At 51.2% G+C, this 20,852-nt stretch overlaps 1 protein-coding gene across 1 annotated transcript in view; it reads right to left on the bottom strand.

Annotated features, from left to right (window-relative positions):
• Ret (ret proto-oncogene) overlaps positions 1–19,765 on the bottom strand; it is a 45,301-nt gene extending 25,536 nt beyond the window's left edge. Inside the window, exons 1-6 of the mRNA XM_085840099.1 lie at positions 19,518–19,765; positions 6,645–6,908; positions 4,303–4,590; positions 2,695–2,939; positions 1,758–1,953; positions 946–1,148 (exon numbers count right to left, since the gene is read on the bottom strand). Coding sequence (XP_085696225.1) covers positions 946–1,148; positions 1,758–1,953; positions 2,695–2,939; positions 4,303–4,590; positions 6,645–6,908; positions 19,518–19,590 — 1,269 coding nt within the window. The 5' untranslated portion in view covers positions 19,591–19,765. The remainder of the gene's footprint in view (positions 1–945; positions 1,149–1,757; positions 1,954–2,694; positions 2,940–4,302; positions 4,591–6,644; positions 6,909–19,517) is intronic.
• Positions 19,766–20,852: the final 1,087 nt, after the last annotated feature.

The raw sequence follows: 20,852 nt of genomic DNA, 5'->3' as shown, positions 1-20,852 counted from the left end.
AACTGGAAAGACCACGGGAACAAGAGGAGACTGTTCTAAACACAGTCCAAAGACAGATCAACCTTCTACTGTCAGTTAGACCACACACACACACACACACACACACACACACACACACACACACACACGCTCGCGTGCGCAAACCACAAATGAACTGAAAGCAACCAACAAACAGTCACCGTGAGTGCTTGAGAAGAAACAAGTCAGAACAGCAGCAAATGCTGTCTCTGGTGGTCAAGGGGTGGGAGGGACACGCGCCCTCAATCATCATTTTAATGAAGACCACCACTCACTTTCTACTCTTTGTATTTTCATTTATTTTTTAGCGGTGCTGGGGATAGAGCCTAGTGCGTGCTAGGACAGATCTATACCACTGAACCACAACCCCAATCTTTTACTTTTCCATTTCATTTATCATTTTCCAAAGACAAATATGAACATTACCTTGTGATGTCTCTAACACTTAAAATTCTATAAGCAGGTGTGACCCCTGCCTTTTCCCACAAGTCACTACTGCCAACCACAGTCTGCTACTCACTAAAGTCTCCCCCACCCCCCATTAAAAATGTATTTTTGCACTGACGGAGACACCAGAGACCAGGTTCCTCCAACCACTTTTTCCACTTAACAGAACATCTTTCCAAGTAGGCATACACGGGGTTACCTGGAAATGCTTTTGTATTAGTGCAAAAAAAAATGTTTTAAAGATACCAAGAAGTAAGACGGTAAGATCAGGCTTGCTCCAGGAGCTAACGAGAGGCTAGGAACTCTCTAGGGTGAAACGGGGTAAACAGAGGCTTAAGGATCCACCTTGGAGCCTACTAGGGAGCCACCTATGCTAACGCTGCACTGGATGGGCTAGGGAAGAGGTGCCACCCACCCATAGCCCTGCCTGCAGTCTTGGAACCTCCTAACCTCACGCCATGTAATGGGCCACAGGCTCACCTGGGCATAACGGCGGGCCCTCTTATTCACCGGGAAGGAGTAGGTCCTGGGTAGGTTCAGGGTGACAGGCAGCACAGACACATTGAAATGGAGGACGAGGATACCACCTGCCCCAGGCCCCTGGAAGTCTGAGTCATTGACCAGGACCGCAAGCTGCAGGACTCGGCTCTCTGAGATAGACAGGCTCCTGTTGAGAATCAGCTCTGTAGGCGGGCACAACAAGGAAACAAAACAAGTTACTATCCTTCATCATCACGCCTTGTGCCACATACTACATATCCACACCAACATCCAACCCTGCAGGCCTGGTGGGCAGTCTTACGATAGTACTGGTATTTAAAAGCTAAACATTTTACTCAGCTAGATCTTGTGTGTGTGTGTGTGTGTGTGTGTGTGTGTATACACACATGCATGTGTTCCAGAGAGACATTAGGTACATGTGGTACGTCTGTGGTGTGTTTATATACAGGGTTTATTATGTCCTGTGGTTTGATATGTATACAAAGTGTGTATACTTTTGTGGGTGTAGTGTGTTAGGTGGGTATGAAATATATGAGCGTCGTGTTTACTTACTGGCGGGCGGGTATAAAATTAGCATATTTAAATGAGTTTGTGTATGGGGTGTTTGGGTAGTGTTTGTATACACAGACTGTGTGGCCTGGAATAGGTGTGCTCAGTGGGACATATTTTGGTGTATGGAATGTATGCAGTTTTCCTGTGTGTGTGTGTGTGTGTGTGTGTGTGTGTGTGCGTGTGCGTGTATACCAAGTGTCCTGAAATTCTGGGAAATCATCATGCCATTGGCTTCTTACTGTAATTGTGCATGGTTGCCCGCACAGAGTTGTTGTTGACCTGGACCAAGGTCTCGATGGGCGAATGTTCCACGCGGAAGGTCTGCTGGGCCCAGGAGTCCCCTGAGAGGAGTGTGTTTGTGTACCGTCTCACCAGCTCCCCAGATGCTGGCACCACATCTGCATCAAACACCTGCAGGGTGGCCACCACAGTGCCCTACAGGAAGCAGAGAGTGCCAGTCAGTGCAGGTATAGTCAGAGGATCACATGACCTAGCACAGCCCAGAACTAGACCAACTATGTGTTGTTTGAACCAATTCTAGGGCCAGACGATCAGAACTGAATGTTTGTCCCCAGGGCCTCGGGTAAGATTTGTGAGCATAGCCACAGGGCCACTGGGGTCACTCTAAGGTTGTCTAATCAGATATTTTCTTGCTTCCCCATACTGCTCTCACTCCCTAGGAAGCCTGTAGCTAGTTGGTTCCCCAGAGGAGCAAAACACCCTCCTTACTGAGCCTAAGAGCAGGCTGCAGAGTGGCCTGAAGTCCAGCAGGTGGCAGTAGCACACCACCTAGGCTGGTCAAAGCAGCATGGGCGAGGACATCCTCTCATAGGGCACTCCTGAACAAATTGCCCAGCTGCCAGCAGAAGGGCGTACCCTCCTTTTTGCCAGGTCAGGGGAGCCAGAGTGCTCTCCCCATGAGGCCCTTGGCCTCGTTATACATAATCTCAGCACCCCAGTTCGGGCCTTCACAGTGCGAGCCCAGTTTACTGCGGCCTATCTACCTGGCAGTCAGCCAAACAGACAAGACACAAAGGACAAGTAGAGGGTCACGTGACTGGATGGCTAGTGGAACAACTAGCTAAACAGATCAAGTATAAACTGCCGACAGGGACAAACACCAAATAGGCACAGGACTAGACAGCCAGAAAAATCAAGTGCAACTGTGGGACCAACCTCCTTTCGCTTAAACTCCACTACAGCGCTGGCAGTGCCCACACCTCCAGAGAAGGTGGGTGCCGAGTCGTCCTCGTCGTACACTGTCACCGGGAAGGACACAGTCACCGTCTCTTTGTTGGCACTAAGGCCTGCCACTGTGCACGCAGCCTCCAGCACATACTTCTCCCGGAGCTCTCTATCCAGGGCCCAGCGAGTGCTCACCTCCAGGCAGTCTGCGTCACAACGGAAGGGCAGACTGTCCCCTGTCACCAAGCAGAAGGGAGTTCTGCATGACCACTGGTTAGGGGATGGGGCGTGGCCTCCCTTCCTCATCGTTCTACCCAGAGTGGATGGCAGTGGCTGTCTGTCCCTCTCTGGGCTCTGTGGGGACTGCACCCAGTACTCCAAATGTAGGCTGTCTGAGGTTTGTGCCACCTACTGTTTTGTGCCTGGAACCTTCACTCATGCAGATAAGGTCTCAGTCGTGGTCTGGAGGAGGGATGCTCAGGAGGGCAGAGGATAGTGGAGGAGGGATGCCCAGGAGGGCAGAGGATAGGCAGAGAGCCAGCTCCAGGTACGGTCTGATTCACAATGTCAGCCTTTTTTTTTTTAATCACAGATATGACATTTGCTCATTTCAGACAATGTGAGAAACATCCCAGTTGGATGACTTGAAAACAGATACTGGACATCAGGGGTGACATTCCAACCAGGATTTCTGGATATGAGAGTTGATTTCCTGTTGTTTGCGTCCTGGGATTGTGACCAGATTGGTTTCTTGGAGCCTTCATTTCTTCTACACAAACAAGATGTCAAAGGGTGCAGAGGTCCACTAGGTGACAAGGGCTAACTCCCCAGAAAGGTGTGCTGTGCTTGCTGATGCTAGCAGAACCCTTGGAACTGGGTTCAGCACCCCATCTCTAGCTTAGAAGAATCCATCTGGGTCTCCTTAAGAGCAAGCCAGGAAGCTCCACAATTTTCATGCCAACTCCAGTCTCATTATCAGGCCATCCTCCCAATCAGGAGCCTGTCCTGGACCCTTCCGTGTCCCTAACTGTACCCCGACTCTGAACTGTACCCAACATAGGAGTCCAACTAAGCCTTTTTAGATGCAAGTGGAGACTTTTCATACCCGCCCCCCCCCCCCCCGTCTTCCATAGCTTCCCCTGCACTAGGGAAAGAAGCCCTGACATTTTCCCAGACATAACCAGCCTGTCCGTTTGCCTCTGTTCCTCCGGTGGCTAACTGCATTCTAACCACAAATGGTCTCACTTTAGCGCCTTCTGGGACCAGACCTACCCACTTGGTTTAGCGGCCCCTACCTCTCTGTTCTCTCAGCTTCTCACTCCTTCTAGAAACCATCTAGATTCCTTGACATGTCCGCGGGGGCTCTATCCTCCAGATGACTAGAGGCTTCAAAGCAGGCAAGACGCCAGATCATTTGTTTGTTTACAGTTGTATCCTAACTTCCTTCTACACTACTTGGCTGGTGACAGACATTCAAGAGAGATACTTCTGGAATACTCAACAGTGGCAAAAAGAACACATGGCTCACCCTAAGGGCTTATAGCACCATGCCTCCCAGGCAACAGGACAAAGGAATAGCCCCTCAAGGCTGGAACTCACCTTCTAAGAGATTGTACTTCACACTGATGTTGGGACAAAGGAACTGAACGGGTAACATGTGGAAGTGGTAGAAGGTGCCAGGAGGCCTGTTCTCCCTGATTCGGAAGGACACAGCTGTCTCTGGGATGCAGAGATCCTGGGCTTTGAAGGAGCTACAATTTGGGAAGGTGTCGTTGATGAAGGAGAAGTACACACGGGTACAGCCTGGCCAATGGCATTCTCCCTCTCTCTGGGCTGTGGACCCCAGGAAGACCTGGAGGAAGATGGTGAGCAGGGGGAAACCACCATCTGTAGGAAGAGAAGACGACAGCCCCTTTTCAGATGAGGGATGAAGAATCGGGGCAGGAATTCCAGGGTTCAGTGTGGTCCACAAGCCTCAGGATGCTGCAGGATGCTGAGGCCTGGAAATCAGTAGCCCTCTTACCTGCCTCTTTTGTCTTTCAGGTTTCTGCTCAAATGGTCCCTCCTGAAAGAAGTACCCAAGCCCTACCTGGGGCTAAAGTTTCCCAGTCCTGCCAGGTGAGTGGCCTCATAGTGTAGGCTCCTGCAGGCCTCTGGGAGTTGGACTCTCCACCCTCCAACCCCGCCTACCAATCAAGTGCTTTGCACAGACTTCATTAATACTCTGTAGAAGAGTTTCCAGTTAAGTTCTACCACTGAGGCACCACAGCCCACTTTAGTGAGGTCTAGCCTTTGGCAGAGGCAGGCATCTCCCTGAGCCTATGCCTTAGGCCTGGCAGATGGCTACAGGGTTCAGTTTGCTTCCCCTTAGCCTGTATTACATTGTTACGATGACCCTGCTGTGGTTAATAGTCTCTGAACAAACTCTCCATATTGCTGTCTGCTTCTTTCCTGACTGGACGAGGCAGTGCTCAAACATGAGTGGTGTCGGTCTTAAGGGAACTGCACGTTTACAGCGCATTCCACCCTGGCTTCCACCAAAGGACTCCCATTCTTCAGTTTCCTACTGTGGTTCAGGAGGGACACAGAGGAAATGAAGGTATTTTGAAACCAAGGGACATTGCAGAGTACTTCCTCCAGGAACTGTTTAGACCCATGGCTCTCAACCTTCCTGATGGTGCGACCTTTAATACACTTCCTCACGTTGTGGTGACGCTCAATCATAAAATTATTTCCTTGCTACTTCCTAACACTAATATTGCTACTGTTACAAATCATTATGTAAATATCTGCTACGCATGCCATGGGGTCTCAACCTAGAGGCTGAGAATCACTGACCTAGACTATGTTGGCACCTCGAGCATCCTCCCATCTTACTATCCTGGCTACTGTGGTGCTTTGAATAAGCTTGGCCCAGGGAAGGGGCATTATTGGGAGTATTGTGGCTTTGTTGGGAGTAGGTTTGGCCTTGTTGGAGGAAGAGTGTCACTGTGGGGTTGGGCTTTGAGACCTTCCTTCTAGCTGCCTGAAAGCCAGTCTTTCTCCTGTTTGCCTTTGGGACAAGAGGTAGAACTCTCAGTTCCTTCTCCAGCATCATGTCTGCCTGGACGTTGCCATGCTTCCACCTTGATGATAATGGACTGAACCTCTGAACCTGTAAGCCAGCCCCAATTAAATATTGTCCTTCATTAGAGTTCCCTTGGTCATGGTGTCTCTTTACAACAATGGAAGCTCCAACTTAGACATATCCTGTCGATATAGTTAATTCTGTATCATAGTATTCTTCTACCCTGCCTCCACGTGTGGACTGGAACTTAAGGACTCGTGAAGCCACGCCTCAGAGGAGGTCCTGGGAGGTGTAAGCTACCAGGCGCATACCATCACCATCCCACATCACACAGGCCACTCAGATCCCCACTCTCCACACCAGGGCTAACATCCTATGTGGTGGCCTCGACTGCAGCTCCAGCCTTAGCTTTGGGACACCCTCTAGGTTTCCTACTGCTCTGCCTCTCCTTCCTGGACACTCCAAGCCAGCCTGTTGCAGATGGGGAAACATGATTTCTAGGACCAGGTACTCGTCAGCAAGTTCCAGGTCATCAGCTAAATTACTGACTCCCCGGGGAGTGTTTCCAGCCCCTTGGAATCTCTCTCACAACTTGTATACCCTTATGACCCCACTGCAACTAGACGCTGCTCTACACAGAGTGCCAAGTCATTTGCATGGTTCTCCTGATTCCCAATAGCTTTAGGAGGTAATTAGTATTCTCAAAGTCATGGGAGTCCCTCGTTAACTGGACACAAAGCAGCTGCCTTTACCCTGTACCTTACACCCTTGGCCATAAAGCCATCCCTGGCCTCAGACTGGCAGTCGAGATGAGGGCAGCTTAAGGGCTAGGCCAAGGTGGAGTAGGGATAGGGGTGTCAGGCTGTTCTCTTACTGCGGATGCTGAGCTGTTCCCAGGAACTGTGGTCCAGGCTCTGATTGAGGTAGAGAAGGCCAGTAGTCTCATTGATACGGATCCAGTCATTCTCATGCAGCCGTGTACGGTAGACGCCATAGAGATGCTGGCCCAGGCGGAAGCTCGGCACTTCTCCAGGGGCATCCCGTAGGGCATGGACATAGAGCAGAGGTGTGCCAGCTGGCTGGTCCACATACAGCCTCTCCCAGTAAGCATCCCTTGAGAAGTAGAGGCCCAGTGGGGCTGCGGGAGACACCAGGGTGTGAGTGGGGATGGGGGAAACATCTTCAAGGACAAAAAAACAAAAACAAAAGCAAGAAACTAAAATTCTAATCTTAGCAAGAATTTCTTAACTCTAGTTCAAAGAACATGAACATAGCTAAACATGACTGATAAATGCACCACATTTAAGCAAAGAAAGACAAAGGAAGGGGGGGAGAAAATACAAAACAGTGCAAAATACTTCTCTGCTACCCAAGTGCAAGTGTAATCTGCCCCAGGATCACACATGACCCAGGAGTTCAATGACTGTTTCCCAGCATACCACCTGGAACAGGAGGAAGTTTCAAAGTTATGAGAGACTGCCAGACCAGCAGGGCAGGCCGCAGTCCCCAGAAACAAAAGAGCACTGGGTATGAAAGCAACTGACTGTTTATCAAAATATGCTCTTATATATGACCCAGCAAGTCTACTCCATGTATCCAGCAGAAGGAAAACCGTCCATCCATCAAGTAACCGAGTGTTAAATGGGTGAATTTCTCACTAGAAATAGATGTCCTGCAGTGGGTATTCAGGGAGGCAGAGTGATACAACCATACCACAGAATCCTGTAGCAGCAATCGCTATTTAAGAGCATGCTCTATAAGCCTGCCTACAGCCCGATCTTACGGAGGCACTATTTTCTCAGTCCAGACTGCCTCCTCTCGGGTGACTATATATAGCTTGTTCAAACTGACAAACATCTACCTAGCCAGGACAGTATCAAGAGTATCTCTCCTTCTAAATCAGGGCTGAATGATGTGTGCGATATACACCTCATATTCTGTGTCCCCATCCATAGGCAGCAGAGCTGCATGCAGCTTTGGCTGTTAATGATTAATGCGGCTATGAAATGGACCTGTAAGTCTCTGGGATGATACTGAGAGATGGAATTTCTGGATCCTACGGGAAGTCTGTACGTGAAAGGGCCCAGGCCATTGCAGGTGACACCCCTGGGCTGATGGTCCTGGGTTCTAAAAAAAAAAAAAGGCAGGATGAGCAAGCGGTCAGGAACAACCCAGTAAGTAGTCTTTTCATGGCCTCTGCATCAACTGCTGCCTCCTGGTTCCTGCCCTGTTTGAGTTCCTGTCCTGACTTCCTTCAATGATGGGACTCTGATGTAGATGTGTACACCAAATAAATGCTTTGTCCCTCCCCAACTTGCTTTTGGTCCTGGTGTTTCATCATAGCAACAATAAACCCTTACTAGGACAAATGCCATTTGCAAAACTCAACCAAAGGGCTGGAGACATGGCTCAGCAGTTAAAGAGTCCTTTCTTGTCTGGCTCTTACTCACAGCAACAAGAAAATAACACAGACCTAAGCTGCTTGTTCTGAATCACCTGACAGGAGCCACAGATGAAGACCAGGGAGGCCGTGGGTGGGGGTGGGGTGGGGCGCTTCCCTAGGAAGCATGGACAGTGTCAGCCACAAGAGGGGTAGCCCGATCTAGAGAGAGGGCAGAAGGGACTGGAGAAGACGGTAAGTTCAGGAAAGAGAGAGCTGGAAGAGGCAGGTGCTAACAAGAAGTCTAGCTTCTCAGGGCTAAGAGACCATGACCTCAGAACACCTCTCAGAAATGACAGGCTGAACCAGCTTGTGGATTCCAGGCAAGACCATGGACTACGTCTGGGTGACTGGCAGAGTTGGGGCACTGGCTAGGACAAAGGTTATACATTCTTTGTCTGGTCTTCCAAGGAGATTAGGCCCTTCCTTTTCCTAGAGTTATTGGGAGCAAAATCTAGTTGGTGGATGTGAAGGTCTAAGAACAATGGCTGCTGCCTGCTGTCATCTTCATCCACACACCTGTACCTCCTCCATTATCTACAATTGCCATCCGCACCGTGACTATCACCACACTCATAAGCATCACTTCCATCTACAAATCAGCATCACCTCTAACCTCATCTTCGGAGTCCACGCACAGCTTTAAGTCTGGACCCCCACTAGTGTAGAACAGAGGACTCAGTGTGTGGTATCTCCTTAGTCACCCATCTCAGTGGGCCTTCAGAGTAGGGTGGCTGGTAGCCTGGAAGAGCGACTGGACAGAAGACACATAAGTGGAGGTGGAGCTGCTCCTGGCTTGAGGCTCTGCTCTCCCTGCACAACCAAGCAGGGTCCTCACACGTCCTGTCTCCTAAGCTGGTGCCATAGGACATCATCTCTCACAACACTGTTAGTATTACCCCCAGTGCTCAGCTCTCTGAGTCTCACATCATTGTATAGTTCTCTGCTTTGGTTTGGGTGGGGGAATCTACTGCACAGCTGAGGCTAGGGATTAACTGCTGTCCTCTATGCAGAGACGGGGCCTTCTTCTTCGAGGAGCACGGGCATCAGGCTTTATCCAGAATGCACTGCAGCTACCACCTGCATTTCCATGCCCACCCAGACCAGCTGCACTGGCCTTCACTGACATGAAGGATGCCCCCACCCAAATGTGATTTCCCAGCTGCTACTGACTTAATCGTGGGTCTTGCTGGCAGTTCCTTCCGGCTTCTAGACAAAGGAAACTGCCAATTAGGTTACAATTAATTTCTTTCCTAGGTCGAGGCCTGGCCACCCAAGTGGCCTGGGGATGAGCGTGTGTGAGTGACCAGGCCTCTTTGACTCTAGGGCTCTCTCTAGTGCTTTATAGCCCCAAGTAGCTGTTGCTGCTGCAACTGGGCCAAGGTCCCAGCAGCTTTGACCCCGAGGACTCTGGACAGTGCAGCTGTTCCCCCACATAACCAACAGAGCACCATGACGCAGAACACGTTCACAGGCTGAGTGGCCACCCCACATACCTCAAGCTCTTTTTTAACAGTCCATCCCAACGCCCCTTGTGTCACCTTCCATTCAGTGGGATTTCTATCGGGCCGTTTTAAGCACATCAAAACACTAATGGATGTTAGGATTCTTGTCTTACTGAGCAATAAACCAAGACAGAGAATGGCCCTGGGCCACAGAGTGATTTAGGACTGGGCCAGAGTCTGGGCCAGGCTTTGTTCAGTGACAGCTGTTCATATAGTGCTTGAGAGAAACCAGGTCACAGAGTCTCAGGGACCCAGGGCCATCCTTATATGCCTGCAGTACCAGGCTGAAAGTGCCACCGTGGAGATTCTGCCACGCCTTCCCAGTTTCTCCCCCAAAAGACCCAGGACCCTGGAAGTTTCTTTGGCATTTATCAACTGGCTCTTTAATATTTCAGTGAGATGGAGTCTGGGCAGGCATCCCAAAACAAAGTAAGGGCTCAGGAAGGTAAAGTCAGGTGGAATTTGTTCGGGGTACCATCGCACCAGGAGTTCTGGCATGGAACAAACACCAAAGTACAGAACCCAATGCTAAGCTCTCATGAGCCCAACTGTCTGGACACAGGGGAACTGACTGAGTATTGTGGAGTCCGCCCCTTGTACCCGCAAAGTCCCAGTACCATACATGCCAGACAGTGGAGGCTGTAGTCAGATACAGCATCCTTCCTGCTTCTGTGTGGGTGTATAGAGGGTCAGGTCCTAAGGCAGATGTAGTGCAGGGATCTGTTCTGGGTGAGGGGGATGCTGGGAAGTCAGCTGGAAGTTCAGTGTGTGCGCATCAAGCACTGAGGTGTTGCAGCAGGAGGAAGGAGACCACTTCGGTCTCTGACAGTCTCTGAAGCAGGAGCACCCAGCCTCTTCTTGGGATGCAGGTTAGTTTTGTCTGTCAACCTGACCCAGGCAAGAGCCATCAGAGAGGAAGGCGCCTCAGCTGAGGAAACACCTCCATGAGATCCAGCTGTAAGGCATTTTCTTAATTAGTGATCAATGGGGGAGGGCCCCGACAATTGTGGGTGGTGCCATCCCTAGGCTGTCGGTCCTGGGTTCTATAAGAAAGCAAGCTGAGCAAGTCAGGGGAAGCAAGCCAGTAAGCAGCACCCCTCCATGGCTCCTGCTTCCAGGTTCCAGCCCTGCTTGGGTTCCTGTCCTGGCTTCTTCCAATGAGGGACTATGACGTGGAAGTGGAGACCAAATAAACATCTTTCTCCCTGACTTGCTTTTTGGTCATGCTTCACTGAAGCAAGAGAAACACTAACAAAGACAGAGTGGCACATAGAGAAGTCCTAAGCATTTGATCTGGGGTAGAGTGGAGGGCTAGGATCTGGGAACCTCACAGGAGCCGTTTCTGACTCCACAAGGACCCAGAGCAAAACACATTGGAATCTTGGGTCTCTGGATGGCAGAGTACACCAGAGCTGGAGAGGCCCATCACTGGTTCCTGGACCTTGGACCTTGTTATCTCCGGTTGCAAACTCCGAGCGGGAATGCAGAAGGGAGACCACTGCCTTCGTATAGGCCGTCAGCCCTGCAACACAGCTCTGGCCGGCAGCATGACATCACAGTAGCAATTACTGTAATCAACTTAGACCAATCGGCCCAGTTATTTTTAGTTTAGATAGAGGCAGAGTGAGAGGGCAGCCCTGGCTTCCCGGGCTGCCAGTTCCCTTGTTGGAGATGTGGGATGGGCCACTGGTTTCCAGCATCTTCCCCCTTGAGAGGGAGGTTCTAGCACATCTGCTTCTCTTGCACTAGCTGTGATGCCTTTGTTTCTACAACCTTTGTGCTCAATGCAACACGGGCAAGAGTCCTGTTTTTCTGAGAAATGCAGACACTCCATGTTCAGTGGAGACTCAACGTCCATCCATATTAGCACATCAGTGCCTTCTCAAAAGGCTTCTCTTAAGTGGCTGGTGCTACTGGATGAAGTAGCCTCTCAGCCTCTCAGCCTGATGGTAAGTAAAGGCACTCAATTAAAAATGGCCAAAGGTGTTCGACCCTGAGTAAGACATTTATACTGGGATCTGCAGGGTTCAAGCAACACCATGGAAGAGGGAACAGTAAGAATGTAAGATCTGGAAGAAAGGGAGAAGGGCCCAGAGGTGTTACCCTCATGGCACAACACAGTCATTGCAAACATGATCTAACTGCAGCTGCGCATGCCCACGCTGGGGCTGCACAAGCCCATACCTCAACAGCCAATGATGGGGCAAGCTCAAGGGGCCCTAGTCCTCCCTGTTGAGTAATTACTGGCTACTGATAGGTTCTCAGAGAGGTAAAAGTTCCTGTGGTTAAGTCCACAGGTTCCAATGGATAGTTCTAAACCCATGGACTCACAGAAGGTCCTCGTTAAAATCAGTGCATCAGAAAAACAAAACAAAAAGACAAGAACATAGGAAAGGGACCAGTGGAGTGTTGTGGTGACAGGGGTGTGTGGGAGAAAAGAGAGAACGGTGGATTAGTAAACAGAATGCACTATATACATGTATGAGTGGCCAAAGAAAAATGTAATACAAACAACAGTCAAAGGCCCTGAAAAGGTTCTTGTCCAATAATACACACAACTGCAATGAGTGTGTAAACAGAAGCTTGTCAAGTCGTTGGAGGGGATCACTAATCTTTAGGGGAAACTCAAACCAAAACCACAATGAAATACCACTTTGAGCCCACTGGGAAGGGTAGGCTGCAAAAACAACAATAGGAACCAGGGCTGCAGAGGATGTGGCTGAAAAGCAATTTGTGCTGTTGCTGAACTGGACCCTGCCCCTGGGAAGGAGCAGAGCAACAACTGCTCAAGGAACAAACACCAAAGCCTTAAACGTTTTCACTCCTGGGAGAACTGAAAGCAAGCCTTGAACAGCAGGAGTCAGAGGACTTGCCTGGAAACAGTTTTTACAACAGGAAAAACAACCTCCAGATCCAGAGAATGGATACATAAATGTGGCGAAGCCAAACAAATGGAGTCGAAGCCAAACAAATGGAGTCGTACTCTTAAAGAGCCAGCCTGATCTACAGAGTGAGTTCCAGGACAGCCAGGGATATACTGAGAAACCCTGTCTCAAAATAACAAAACAAAACCCCAAAACCAAACAACAACAACAACAACAACAACAAGAATGGCACACTGATGTGAGCTACAATGAAGATAAACTCTAATCAGACCTACCACACACACTGTACTATTTACATAAAATGTCCAGAACCGGCAGATCTAAAGAGGGGAGCAGACTGACGATAACCAGAGGCAGGTACATGGAGCTGCTTATTGGGTATATGGGGTATCCTTTGTGGGTAATGAGCATGTGACAGAACTAGAGATGCCTCCTGGACACCTTGGGGTAGACTACATGCTACTGCACCATTCCATTAAAAACAGTTATCCTTATGCTACGTCAGTTTCATTTAAAAAGGTTTTTAAAGAGGCAATTTCAGTCACTTCCCTCATACCCATAACTGTAGACTCCTGAAGTACCACTCGGGAAAATGGGCAGAGATGCCTACTTGGAAAAGCTAGGGAAGCGGGTCTGGGTTAGTTTTGTTTATCAATTTGGCACAGGCTAGAGTCATCTAGGAAGGGAAAATCTCAACTGGGAAAATGCCACCATCATGTTGGCAGGTAGACAAGCATATGAGGGAATTTTCTTGATTAATGTGAGACGCCCATTCCACTGTGTGGTGTCTCCCCTAGAGATACAGTCTGGTTTGTATTTAAAAAAAATAACGCAAGAAAGCTGAGCCATAGAAAGCAAGGCAGTAAGTAGCATTCGTCCGTGGTCTCTTCTTCAGTTCCTGCCTCGACTTCCCTTTGTGATGGACTGTAAGCTGTTAACATAATCCCTTTCCTCACCACATGGCTCACTGTCGTCGTGATGTTTCTTATAACAACAGAAACCAAAGAGTCCAAAGCCTGGAGACACATCACTCCCAGAATGTGTACAGGCACACCCCAGAAGCATGCATCCCCACACATACTCTGAACTGTCCTGTACCGAAATGGGGCTCTCTGGTGTGATTCTGACCTTGGCAACACAGGCAAAGTGACACAAGGCCCTTCCGAGCCTGGTTCCACAAATCTCTGGATCTTTCGGTGCATGAAGTCAGGTCAGGTGCACAGATCTAGGAGTCCAGCCTTCTCATGGGAGAGGCCACTCCTGGATGAGGACATGTCAGCTGTCACAGAGGTAGAGTACCCATGTTAAGCCACAGAGATGTGGCTGGTATCTTTTGCCCAGAACTGTAGATACAGGCTGGTGTGGCTAGGGAAGAAAACATTTGAAATGCACCTTGGTCTAGACTTTCTGAGGCTCTGTGGACCTGTTGGAGCAATCTTTTGCAAAGGTGACGACCTCCAGCTGACCACTTGTGCTGAGTCCCAAGCCAGGTAGAGCACTCACAGGTAAAAAAGCACCCCCAGGGGCTAAGCACAGCAAACCTATCCTGCCTGGGAAGAGCTCCCAGGCACATTTCCTGCTTGGACAGATGGTAGGCTGGAATGGATTCAGGACTTTCACGACTGTGCAGATGCCCCCAGGTAAGGAAAGAGGGCCATGAAGGAAGAGTAGAGAAGACAAAGCCCCCGAGACACCCAGCCCCAGCCTCCATCTTTTCCAGTCACGCTGCAAAAATGTCTAAGACATTCAGCCCATTTCCACCTCTCACTCTCCCACAGTGCATACATCCCCCAGCACTTTCTGATTCCTTAAGTTTCAAGACAGTAAAGTTTTCCCTCTTTTCCTTCCTGGAATCCAAGTGTGAAAACGTTAAGGAACAGGAGGGAGTGGAATCGGTTTCAATGAACACCATCCAGCATCCCTCTTTCTCCTGCTCTAGGATCACACTGGCCTACAGTGACAGTCCTGAAGAATAGACTCCAGCAATCCATGTCACAGAGGAGAAAAGACCTGGCACCACAAAGAGGGGTCCCTGATAGCTCTAGAAGAAGTATGGAAGGAGTCTGGAAAAAGGGGCTCCATCTGCTAAGACCTGGGCCACAGGGCCACTGGCACCTCTTGTTGCAGAGCCCACTGGGTACCACTGACACCAAGAAGAGAAGGCTCCACTGCCCGCTCACCAGGCAGGCACACACCTGCTCAGATGAACAGTTAACCTGCCCTAGCATCTGGGCTGTTCTGCTTAAGTGGAGCTAACCATGAGGCAAAAGCAAACAGAAGTGTTTGCTTGTGACTGGCCACCTGCTCTCCTCTGCACCCAGGTGGTACAGCCTCAATGGTGGCTTTCAAGGTCTCATCAGCCACCTTCTAAGGGGCACTGACATGCCTGGGAAAGAGCTGGCAGAATACAACAGCCCCCTGCTGCCTCCTCTCACCGTACCTGACTGGGTCAGAGCTTCACAGTAGATGGCTCAGGGTATCTACTGGCTCCACAGACTCCAGTCTCTCAGGCAGAGGGGTGTGGTCCCAGATGCACCATTCAATCAATCACACAGCTGGGAGGCCCATTAAGGACCTCTCCATGGCTGCTGAGGACAGGAAGGTGGGTGATGGGGGAGGCAACAGCTGGGCAAACAAGGAGGAAGAAGGTGCCGGCCACAAGAGCTCTTTAGGATCCTGCGATCTGTCAGGAGAGGATCTAGTGTTGTCTGAGAGGAGTTGGAGCACAGCCTCATCGGATTCCTTGGACAAAAAGTCCTGGATGCTCTTATGAATGGGGGCAGCCTGGAGTCAGCAGTACCAGCTCATCAGCTTCCTAGGGTGAAACAACCCCATACCAGAGGGTACAGAGGACATTCCTCACAGACCAGAGAGGCAGCCCCCCCCACCCTGTGACATCACTTCCTCTGTGGTCCATGCCCAGGGCTCTCTGCCAAGCACCCCATTCCTTGTTCCCTTGTCTTGCTTCCAAGCTGCTTGTCCCTAAAGGAACCATATCCTCCCTCCTCCCCCACCCTCTCTCTCCTTAACTATTAGGTGTGTCTTTTGCTGTTAGTTCCTCCTTGCAAAGCAATACTCAAGGCTCTTTTTGATGAGTACTATCAAGTCATTCATACAGAAAAATAATGGGGAAGGAGGAAAAGAGGGAAGCAGAGCTGATGGAAGAGGACTGAGAGGAGAGACCGGCAGCCAGGCAAGCGCCAGACTTACCCTAGAAGTGTGCACGTGCGCGCATGAACACACACACACACACACACACACACACACACACACACACACACACACCATCCCTCCACAGTACACTTATGGCCACTCATCCAGAAGCAAAGAATTACTGAGTACAGGCTGCACTCCTAACCAGCACTGCCCCTGTCTCCTGGGCACGCAGTGGGCGTTTGCTTTTATCGGTCTTTCCCAGTGCCCTAGGGAAGTGGATTCCATCTGGATGAGGGCACACGGTTGTGCCCCTCCCCTAGCATGACACCATGATGAAGGAAGGCACTTCCTTCAGACACGGTGCAAAGGACAGTCCTTGGGTGTCTTGTCCCTACCAGCCCTCTGACTATACACACAGCCTCTTATAATGCCGAGAGCACACAGGTTCCCTCTCTGGGACAGCTCTGACAGAGACAGGTCTAATGCTCCTTCCTAGCCCTGGAGACTCCCAGGGTCAGCCAGTCAGCAAGGGCAAAAACATCTCACTGAGAACCCTGCTCAGACCCACAGAGGCTCAGGCTTCATGTCTGTGGGCAGTGCTCTATGTCACATGTCACTCCTAGTTCTCCAGAGCACCTGCTGTCATACATGAGTGACCTGCTGTGGTGTGACAGGCAGGCACATTGTCTTCTCCCAGATCACTCTTCATCTCTACTCCTGGTACCAAGCTCTCACTGGCTTTGCTAAACACAAGAGACCTGGACCTGGGGAGTCCTTAGCTTTCCATGAGCTCCAGAATCTATAGATTTGGTGAACCTCAGTGTGTTCACCTGTGAAGTGGGAAAATAAGACCACAAACCTTACAGGGTTATCAACAGCATGGCAGGGGAAGCTGCTGCTGGTGTTAGCAGGAAAGGGGATCAACAGAGTCTTTTGCCAGGAGAGGATCCCGAGGGAGGTAGCAGCTTCCAGCTACCCTTTCCTTTCCTATCCAGGCTCCATTTCTACAGATACTGTAATTTTTAATTAGTTTTCTCCTCCCCTGGCTAAAAGGCCATTAGCACCCCATTAGGTGAATACATCCCATTTTCTTCACACCACCAAGGAAACAAGTCATTTACTTAGCCCATTCCTAAAGCAATTCTACAAAATAAAGGCAATCTAGTGAATGGGCTCAGTCACTTCCCTACATGCTGTCTGCTCTCAGGCCCCACCCTCAGGACTCCCTGGCTGGCCCAGCCCTGAGAATGGGCTCAACAACTCAGGGGAAGAGACAAAGAAGGGCCCAGATAACCCTGGGGAACCAGGACAAATCTCCAGGATCCCCTGAGCTCAGTAAGGGAAGGGAGGAAGGGAGAAACAAAGAGGGGAAGCAGGGAGGACCAGGCCTCGGTGTTCACTCACAAGGAAAGCTCTGGGTGATGTCGACTGATTATGGCTCTCCTCACACTTACACAGAAGGGTTATCCAGAAAGGGCCCCTCCATGACATGGTGACTGACCCTTTGGTTCTCACAGCTAGAGATACTAAGCAAGATGCCAAGCCGAGAGGATGAAGGACAGGAGTCTTGACAAGTAGTTGGGAGTGGAGGGGGGCCAGGAGCCCTGGGACATGTAGGGGAGGACCAAGACACTGTGATTCAGTCTCCTCATCCACATAGCCGTGTCTGTATGGAGCAGCGAAAAGTCCAGAAAATGTTAACAGAAGGAGGTTGTCAATCTCTACTTCCAGGACACTGGGCCCAACAGCGATGGGAAAACGAGGGAGTGAGTGACACAGTTCTGTGTACATGTGGGGTGTTTGGAAGAGGGTGAGAAGGGAGCCAGGCCATTCTTATCCACAGGTCTCTTGAGCATGAGCTCGTGAGCAAGAGTGGGAGCATGGATGAGTGACTTGAAATCAGAGTACGGCGAGTCTCGTCAACAAGGCTCCCTTACTTCTACAGACTCACTCAAACCCCACTCAAAACCGTGGGCATCAGGCCCAGCCACTAGAGCACTGTATCCACAAGAGGGCACCAGAGGCCACGCTGCTCCCAATCCTTCTATGGAACCGCACCCGAGCTCTCTAGTGGCAGTTTGGAGCAGATCAGTGAGTGTCACAACAGCTGCACCAGAGTCCAGGTTAGAGGGCTTCTCCAAAACCCCCATCACGTCTTCCTGGGTATGAGGCTGCTGCACCCCTCTCTGGACCTCTATCGTGGATTCCTGGCCATCCAGAAGGGGGTGGGTTTAAAACCTCATAGTCCTGGATTCTATAAGCTGTTTGTGGCCACCTGATTCTGAGCCAGAGGTTTCACATAGAAATCTCCCTCTCTGCCTGCCAAATGTCACAGGCCAGACCCTTGAGGTGGGTCCCTTACACGGCTGGAGACCTCACTAGATTCAGGGTTAGGTGGGTGGAGGGAAGTTGCTCAACACATGTCTTCCTGGTTCACTCCTGACTACATACCTGAACCTGTGAAGTTTAAACCCAATGACACAGGGCAGCTACACAATGTTAAGCTCTGGATTTTGTTACACAGCCTTGGAGCCTACACTGTGCCCCACAGCACCTCAGGACCCAGGAACAGACACTCCAATCTGTTTCCCTCCCCCGCCCCCTCAGGAACGATAAGGTCTTTATCTTTTCCCTCTCCATACTTCTCTTCTGTACTTGGAGGCCTGTGAATGCAGTCCTGGGCTGGTCTGTGAACCCAGTCTTCACACTCTGAGCTAGAGGCAAGGTGAACAGTTTTGCCTATTTCCAAAGGTTGCAAACCTTTTGTAAGTAATGGGAGTGGGGTGGCCTGGGCTCAATTCTGTTATCATAGGGAAACTTGGTACATATATTTTCCAGAGGGAACCAAGTTAGGGTAGATTGAAGGACAGTAAAATGTGCAGTCAACGGGGTCAATATCCTGTATCCTTGTGGTTCATTTGGTCAGGATATCGGAGCAAGGGCAGTGACCAGCCTTTGAAAGGCCACACCTAATGAGGGGCGCCTATGTGTGCTGTCCATGATGCTGGCAGCCCATCACCACACTCCCGGGCGGCGGGGCCGAAAGCTCTGGGTAACTAAATGTCAGCCCTGGACACTATTACGCCTCCAAAAGCCACATTTTCAAGTGTTCCAGCGGAATAGCATGTGACACAGGACTCCCAACTGTGGGGCAGAGCTCAGAGCTCTTGGCGAAGACACGCGGGTGTGGGGGTGGGGGATGATCACAGGCTTTTAGGTTTTTAAAGATCAGGGCGGCAAAAACACACACAGGAAAAATAACCTTTACTAAATATTGCCTCAGCGCCCTTCAGCCAGACAAATGGAGCTACAGCAAGTGCAGAATTGAAACGTGAAAAGAAAATCTGGACGCTGCAGTCTCCAAGCGCTGGTTCAAGTCGTGGGCTTCCCAGGGCTGTCTTACCCTGTCCGCTCGCAGCTGCTCCCGAAAGGCGACAAGATCTGTCTGCTTCGCCCGGGCACATCCGCGGCTGGAAAAGCGACCAGCCTGGGATGTTCAGCTGCAGCTTTGGCGGAGCAGTCTACTCTGCCCGGCTCGCAACTCGCACGCACCCAAGGCGAGCCGAGCCCCGCCCAGCCGGTGGCCCAAGCGCAGCAGCTAGCCGCAGCGACCCGGTTCCCAGACCCGGAGGCCCGCCAGCTGCGCAGCCGGCCGGTGCCAGCCAATGTAAGCGCGCTTCTGCGCGCGTCAGTTTACCGGCTCGGCGCGCAGCGCTAACTTCGCCCCGGCCCCTACCGTCCCCGCCGCCCGTAGGACTCACCTTCTCCTAGCAGCGGCAGGAGCAAAATCAGCTTCAGCCCCAGCCCTGCGGCGCCGGACGTCGCTTTCGCCATCGCCCGTGCGCGCGAGGGCCGCGGTTGAGGAGCAGGCGGGTCTCGGCGGCGGCGGGGTGCGGCGCTCAGCCGGGCCTCCCCATGCCAGCCCGGGCGCAGCGGGCACTGCGGGCGCGTTGCGTCCGGGCGCGACTCCCAGCTGCGGACTCGGAGCCGCTCTCTGCTGTTGCTTGCACGGCTCCGGTTGCGGCACTGATGAGAGACCTGCGCTGCCTGCGCCCGGGGAGCGGACTGGGGCAGGGCAGGGCGCAGAGGGAGTGGCAGCGAGAGGGGCGGGACCAGGGGTGCGGGTGTGTGTGGAGGGGCGGGGCTCCAGGTACCGTGTGGGGCAAGGTGGGGCGGCACCCGACTGCTAGGGGAACCTCAATTTCCTCTCGGGATGAGCGCGGGTCGGAGCTGGGTGCGTGTGGGTTGTGGTGTGGGTGCTGGTCTACTAAAGGTAGCCTGGATCCATGATCATTTGCCGGCATAGCCACTTTCTCACCCGGTGCGTCTCGCTTGCTGTTTCTGTTAGTCCTTTCCCGCCGCCCAGAAAGAGCAACACAGAAGATTCGGCGTCTGGGCCGACTGGTCACTTATACTCGCAGAGACCCAGAGCCTAGAAGACGGTCTCTGGACACGAAGAGCATCCTCCGCCATTTATCAAGGGGGCGGGAGTGAGAAGCGCATTTGGAGTCCGCAGCTTCTTCTGGGGTTAGAGGCGGGAAGAGGGGAGGAGCCCTGACTAAGAGAAAGAGGGACAGAGAGCCTGCTTCCAGTGTACAATATATCCTGTGGTGAAGAGGGTTGGGAGTCCTGTTGGGCTTGTTTGTGATTCCCAGGACCGGTACAACCAATAGTACCAAGACACTGGCTAATTGCACACCTTTCAAAGAGACCTGCTACCGTTGTCGTCTGGTGCAGTGCTGGGAATTGTATGCGCTTATTCCACCAAATAGAAGAGCTTTTAGGATGTGAACTGACTGATAGGGCAGCGGCTACAGGGGTGTTGGGAAGGATGAAAAGAGAAGTTTGCCAGAAGAATCGAACTCTCCCCTCCCCAAATTATGGCTAAATATATTTACTCTTGATATGGGAGCCTCTAGGCAGGAAATAGAAGGTCCGATGCAGGCTCTAGATACCTGTGGGGAAAACCCAGCTCTCCCTACTCCCAGCTGCTTTTTGAAGCATGGCTTGCAACTAGTAATGGAAGGAAAGAAAAACAGACGCCTGTAGGACATTGGAGTGAACAAACAGGTCCTGGAACCTGAGTCTGGGGAGGG

The sequence above is a fragment of the Mus caroli genome, unplaced genomic scaffold, assembly GCF_978045245.1.
Source record: "Mus caroli unplaced genomic scaffold, Mus_caroli_1 scaffold_7, whole genome shotgun sequence".
NCBI lineage: Eukaryota > Metazoa > Chordata > Mammalia > Rodentia > Muridae > Mus > Mus caroli.
The sequence above is the reverse complement of the archived record's forward strand: the minus strand, read 5'-3'. Positions and strand labels throughout refer to the sequence as shown.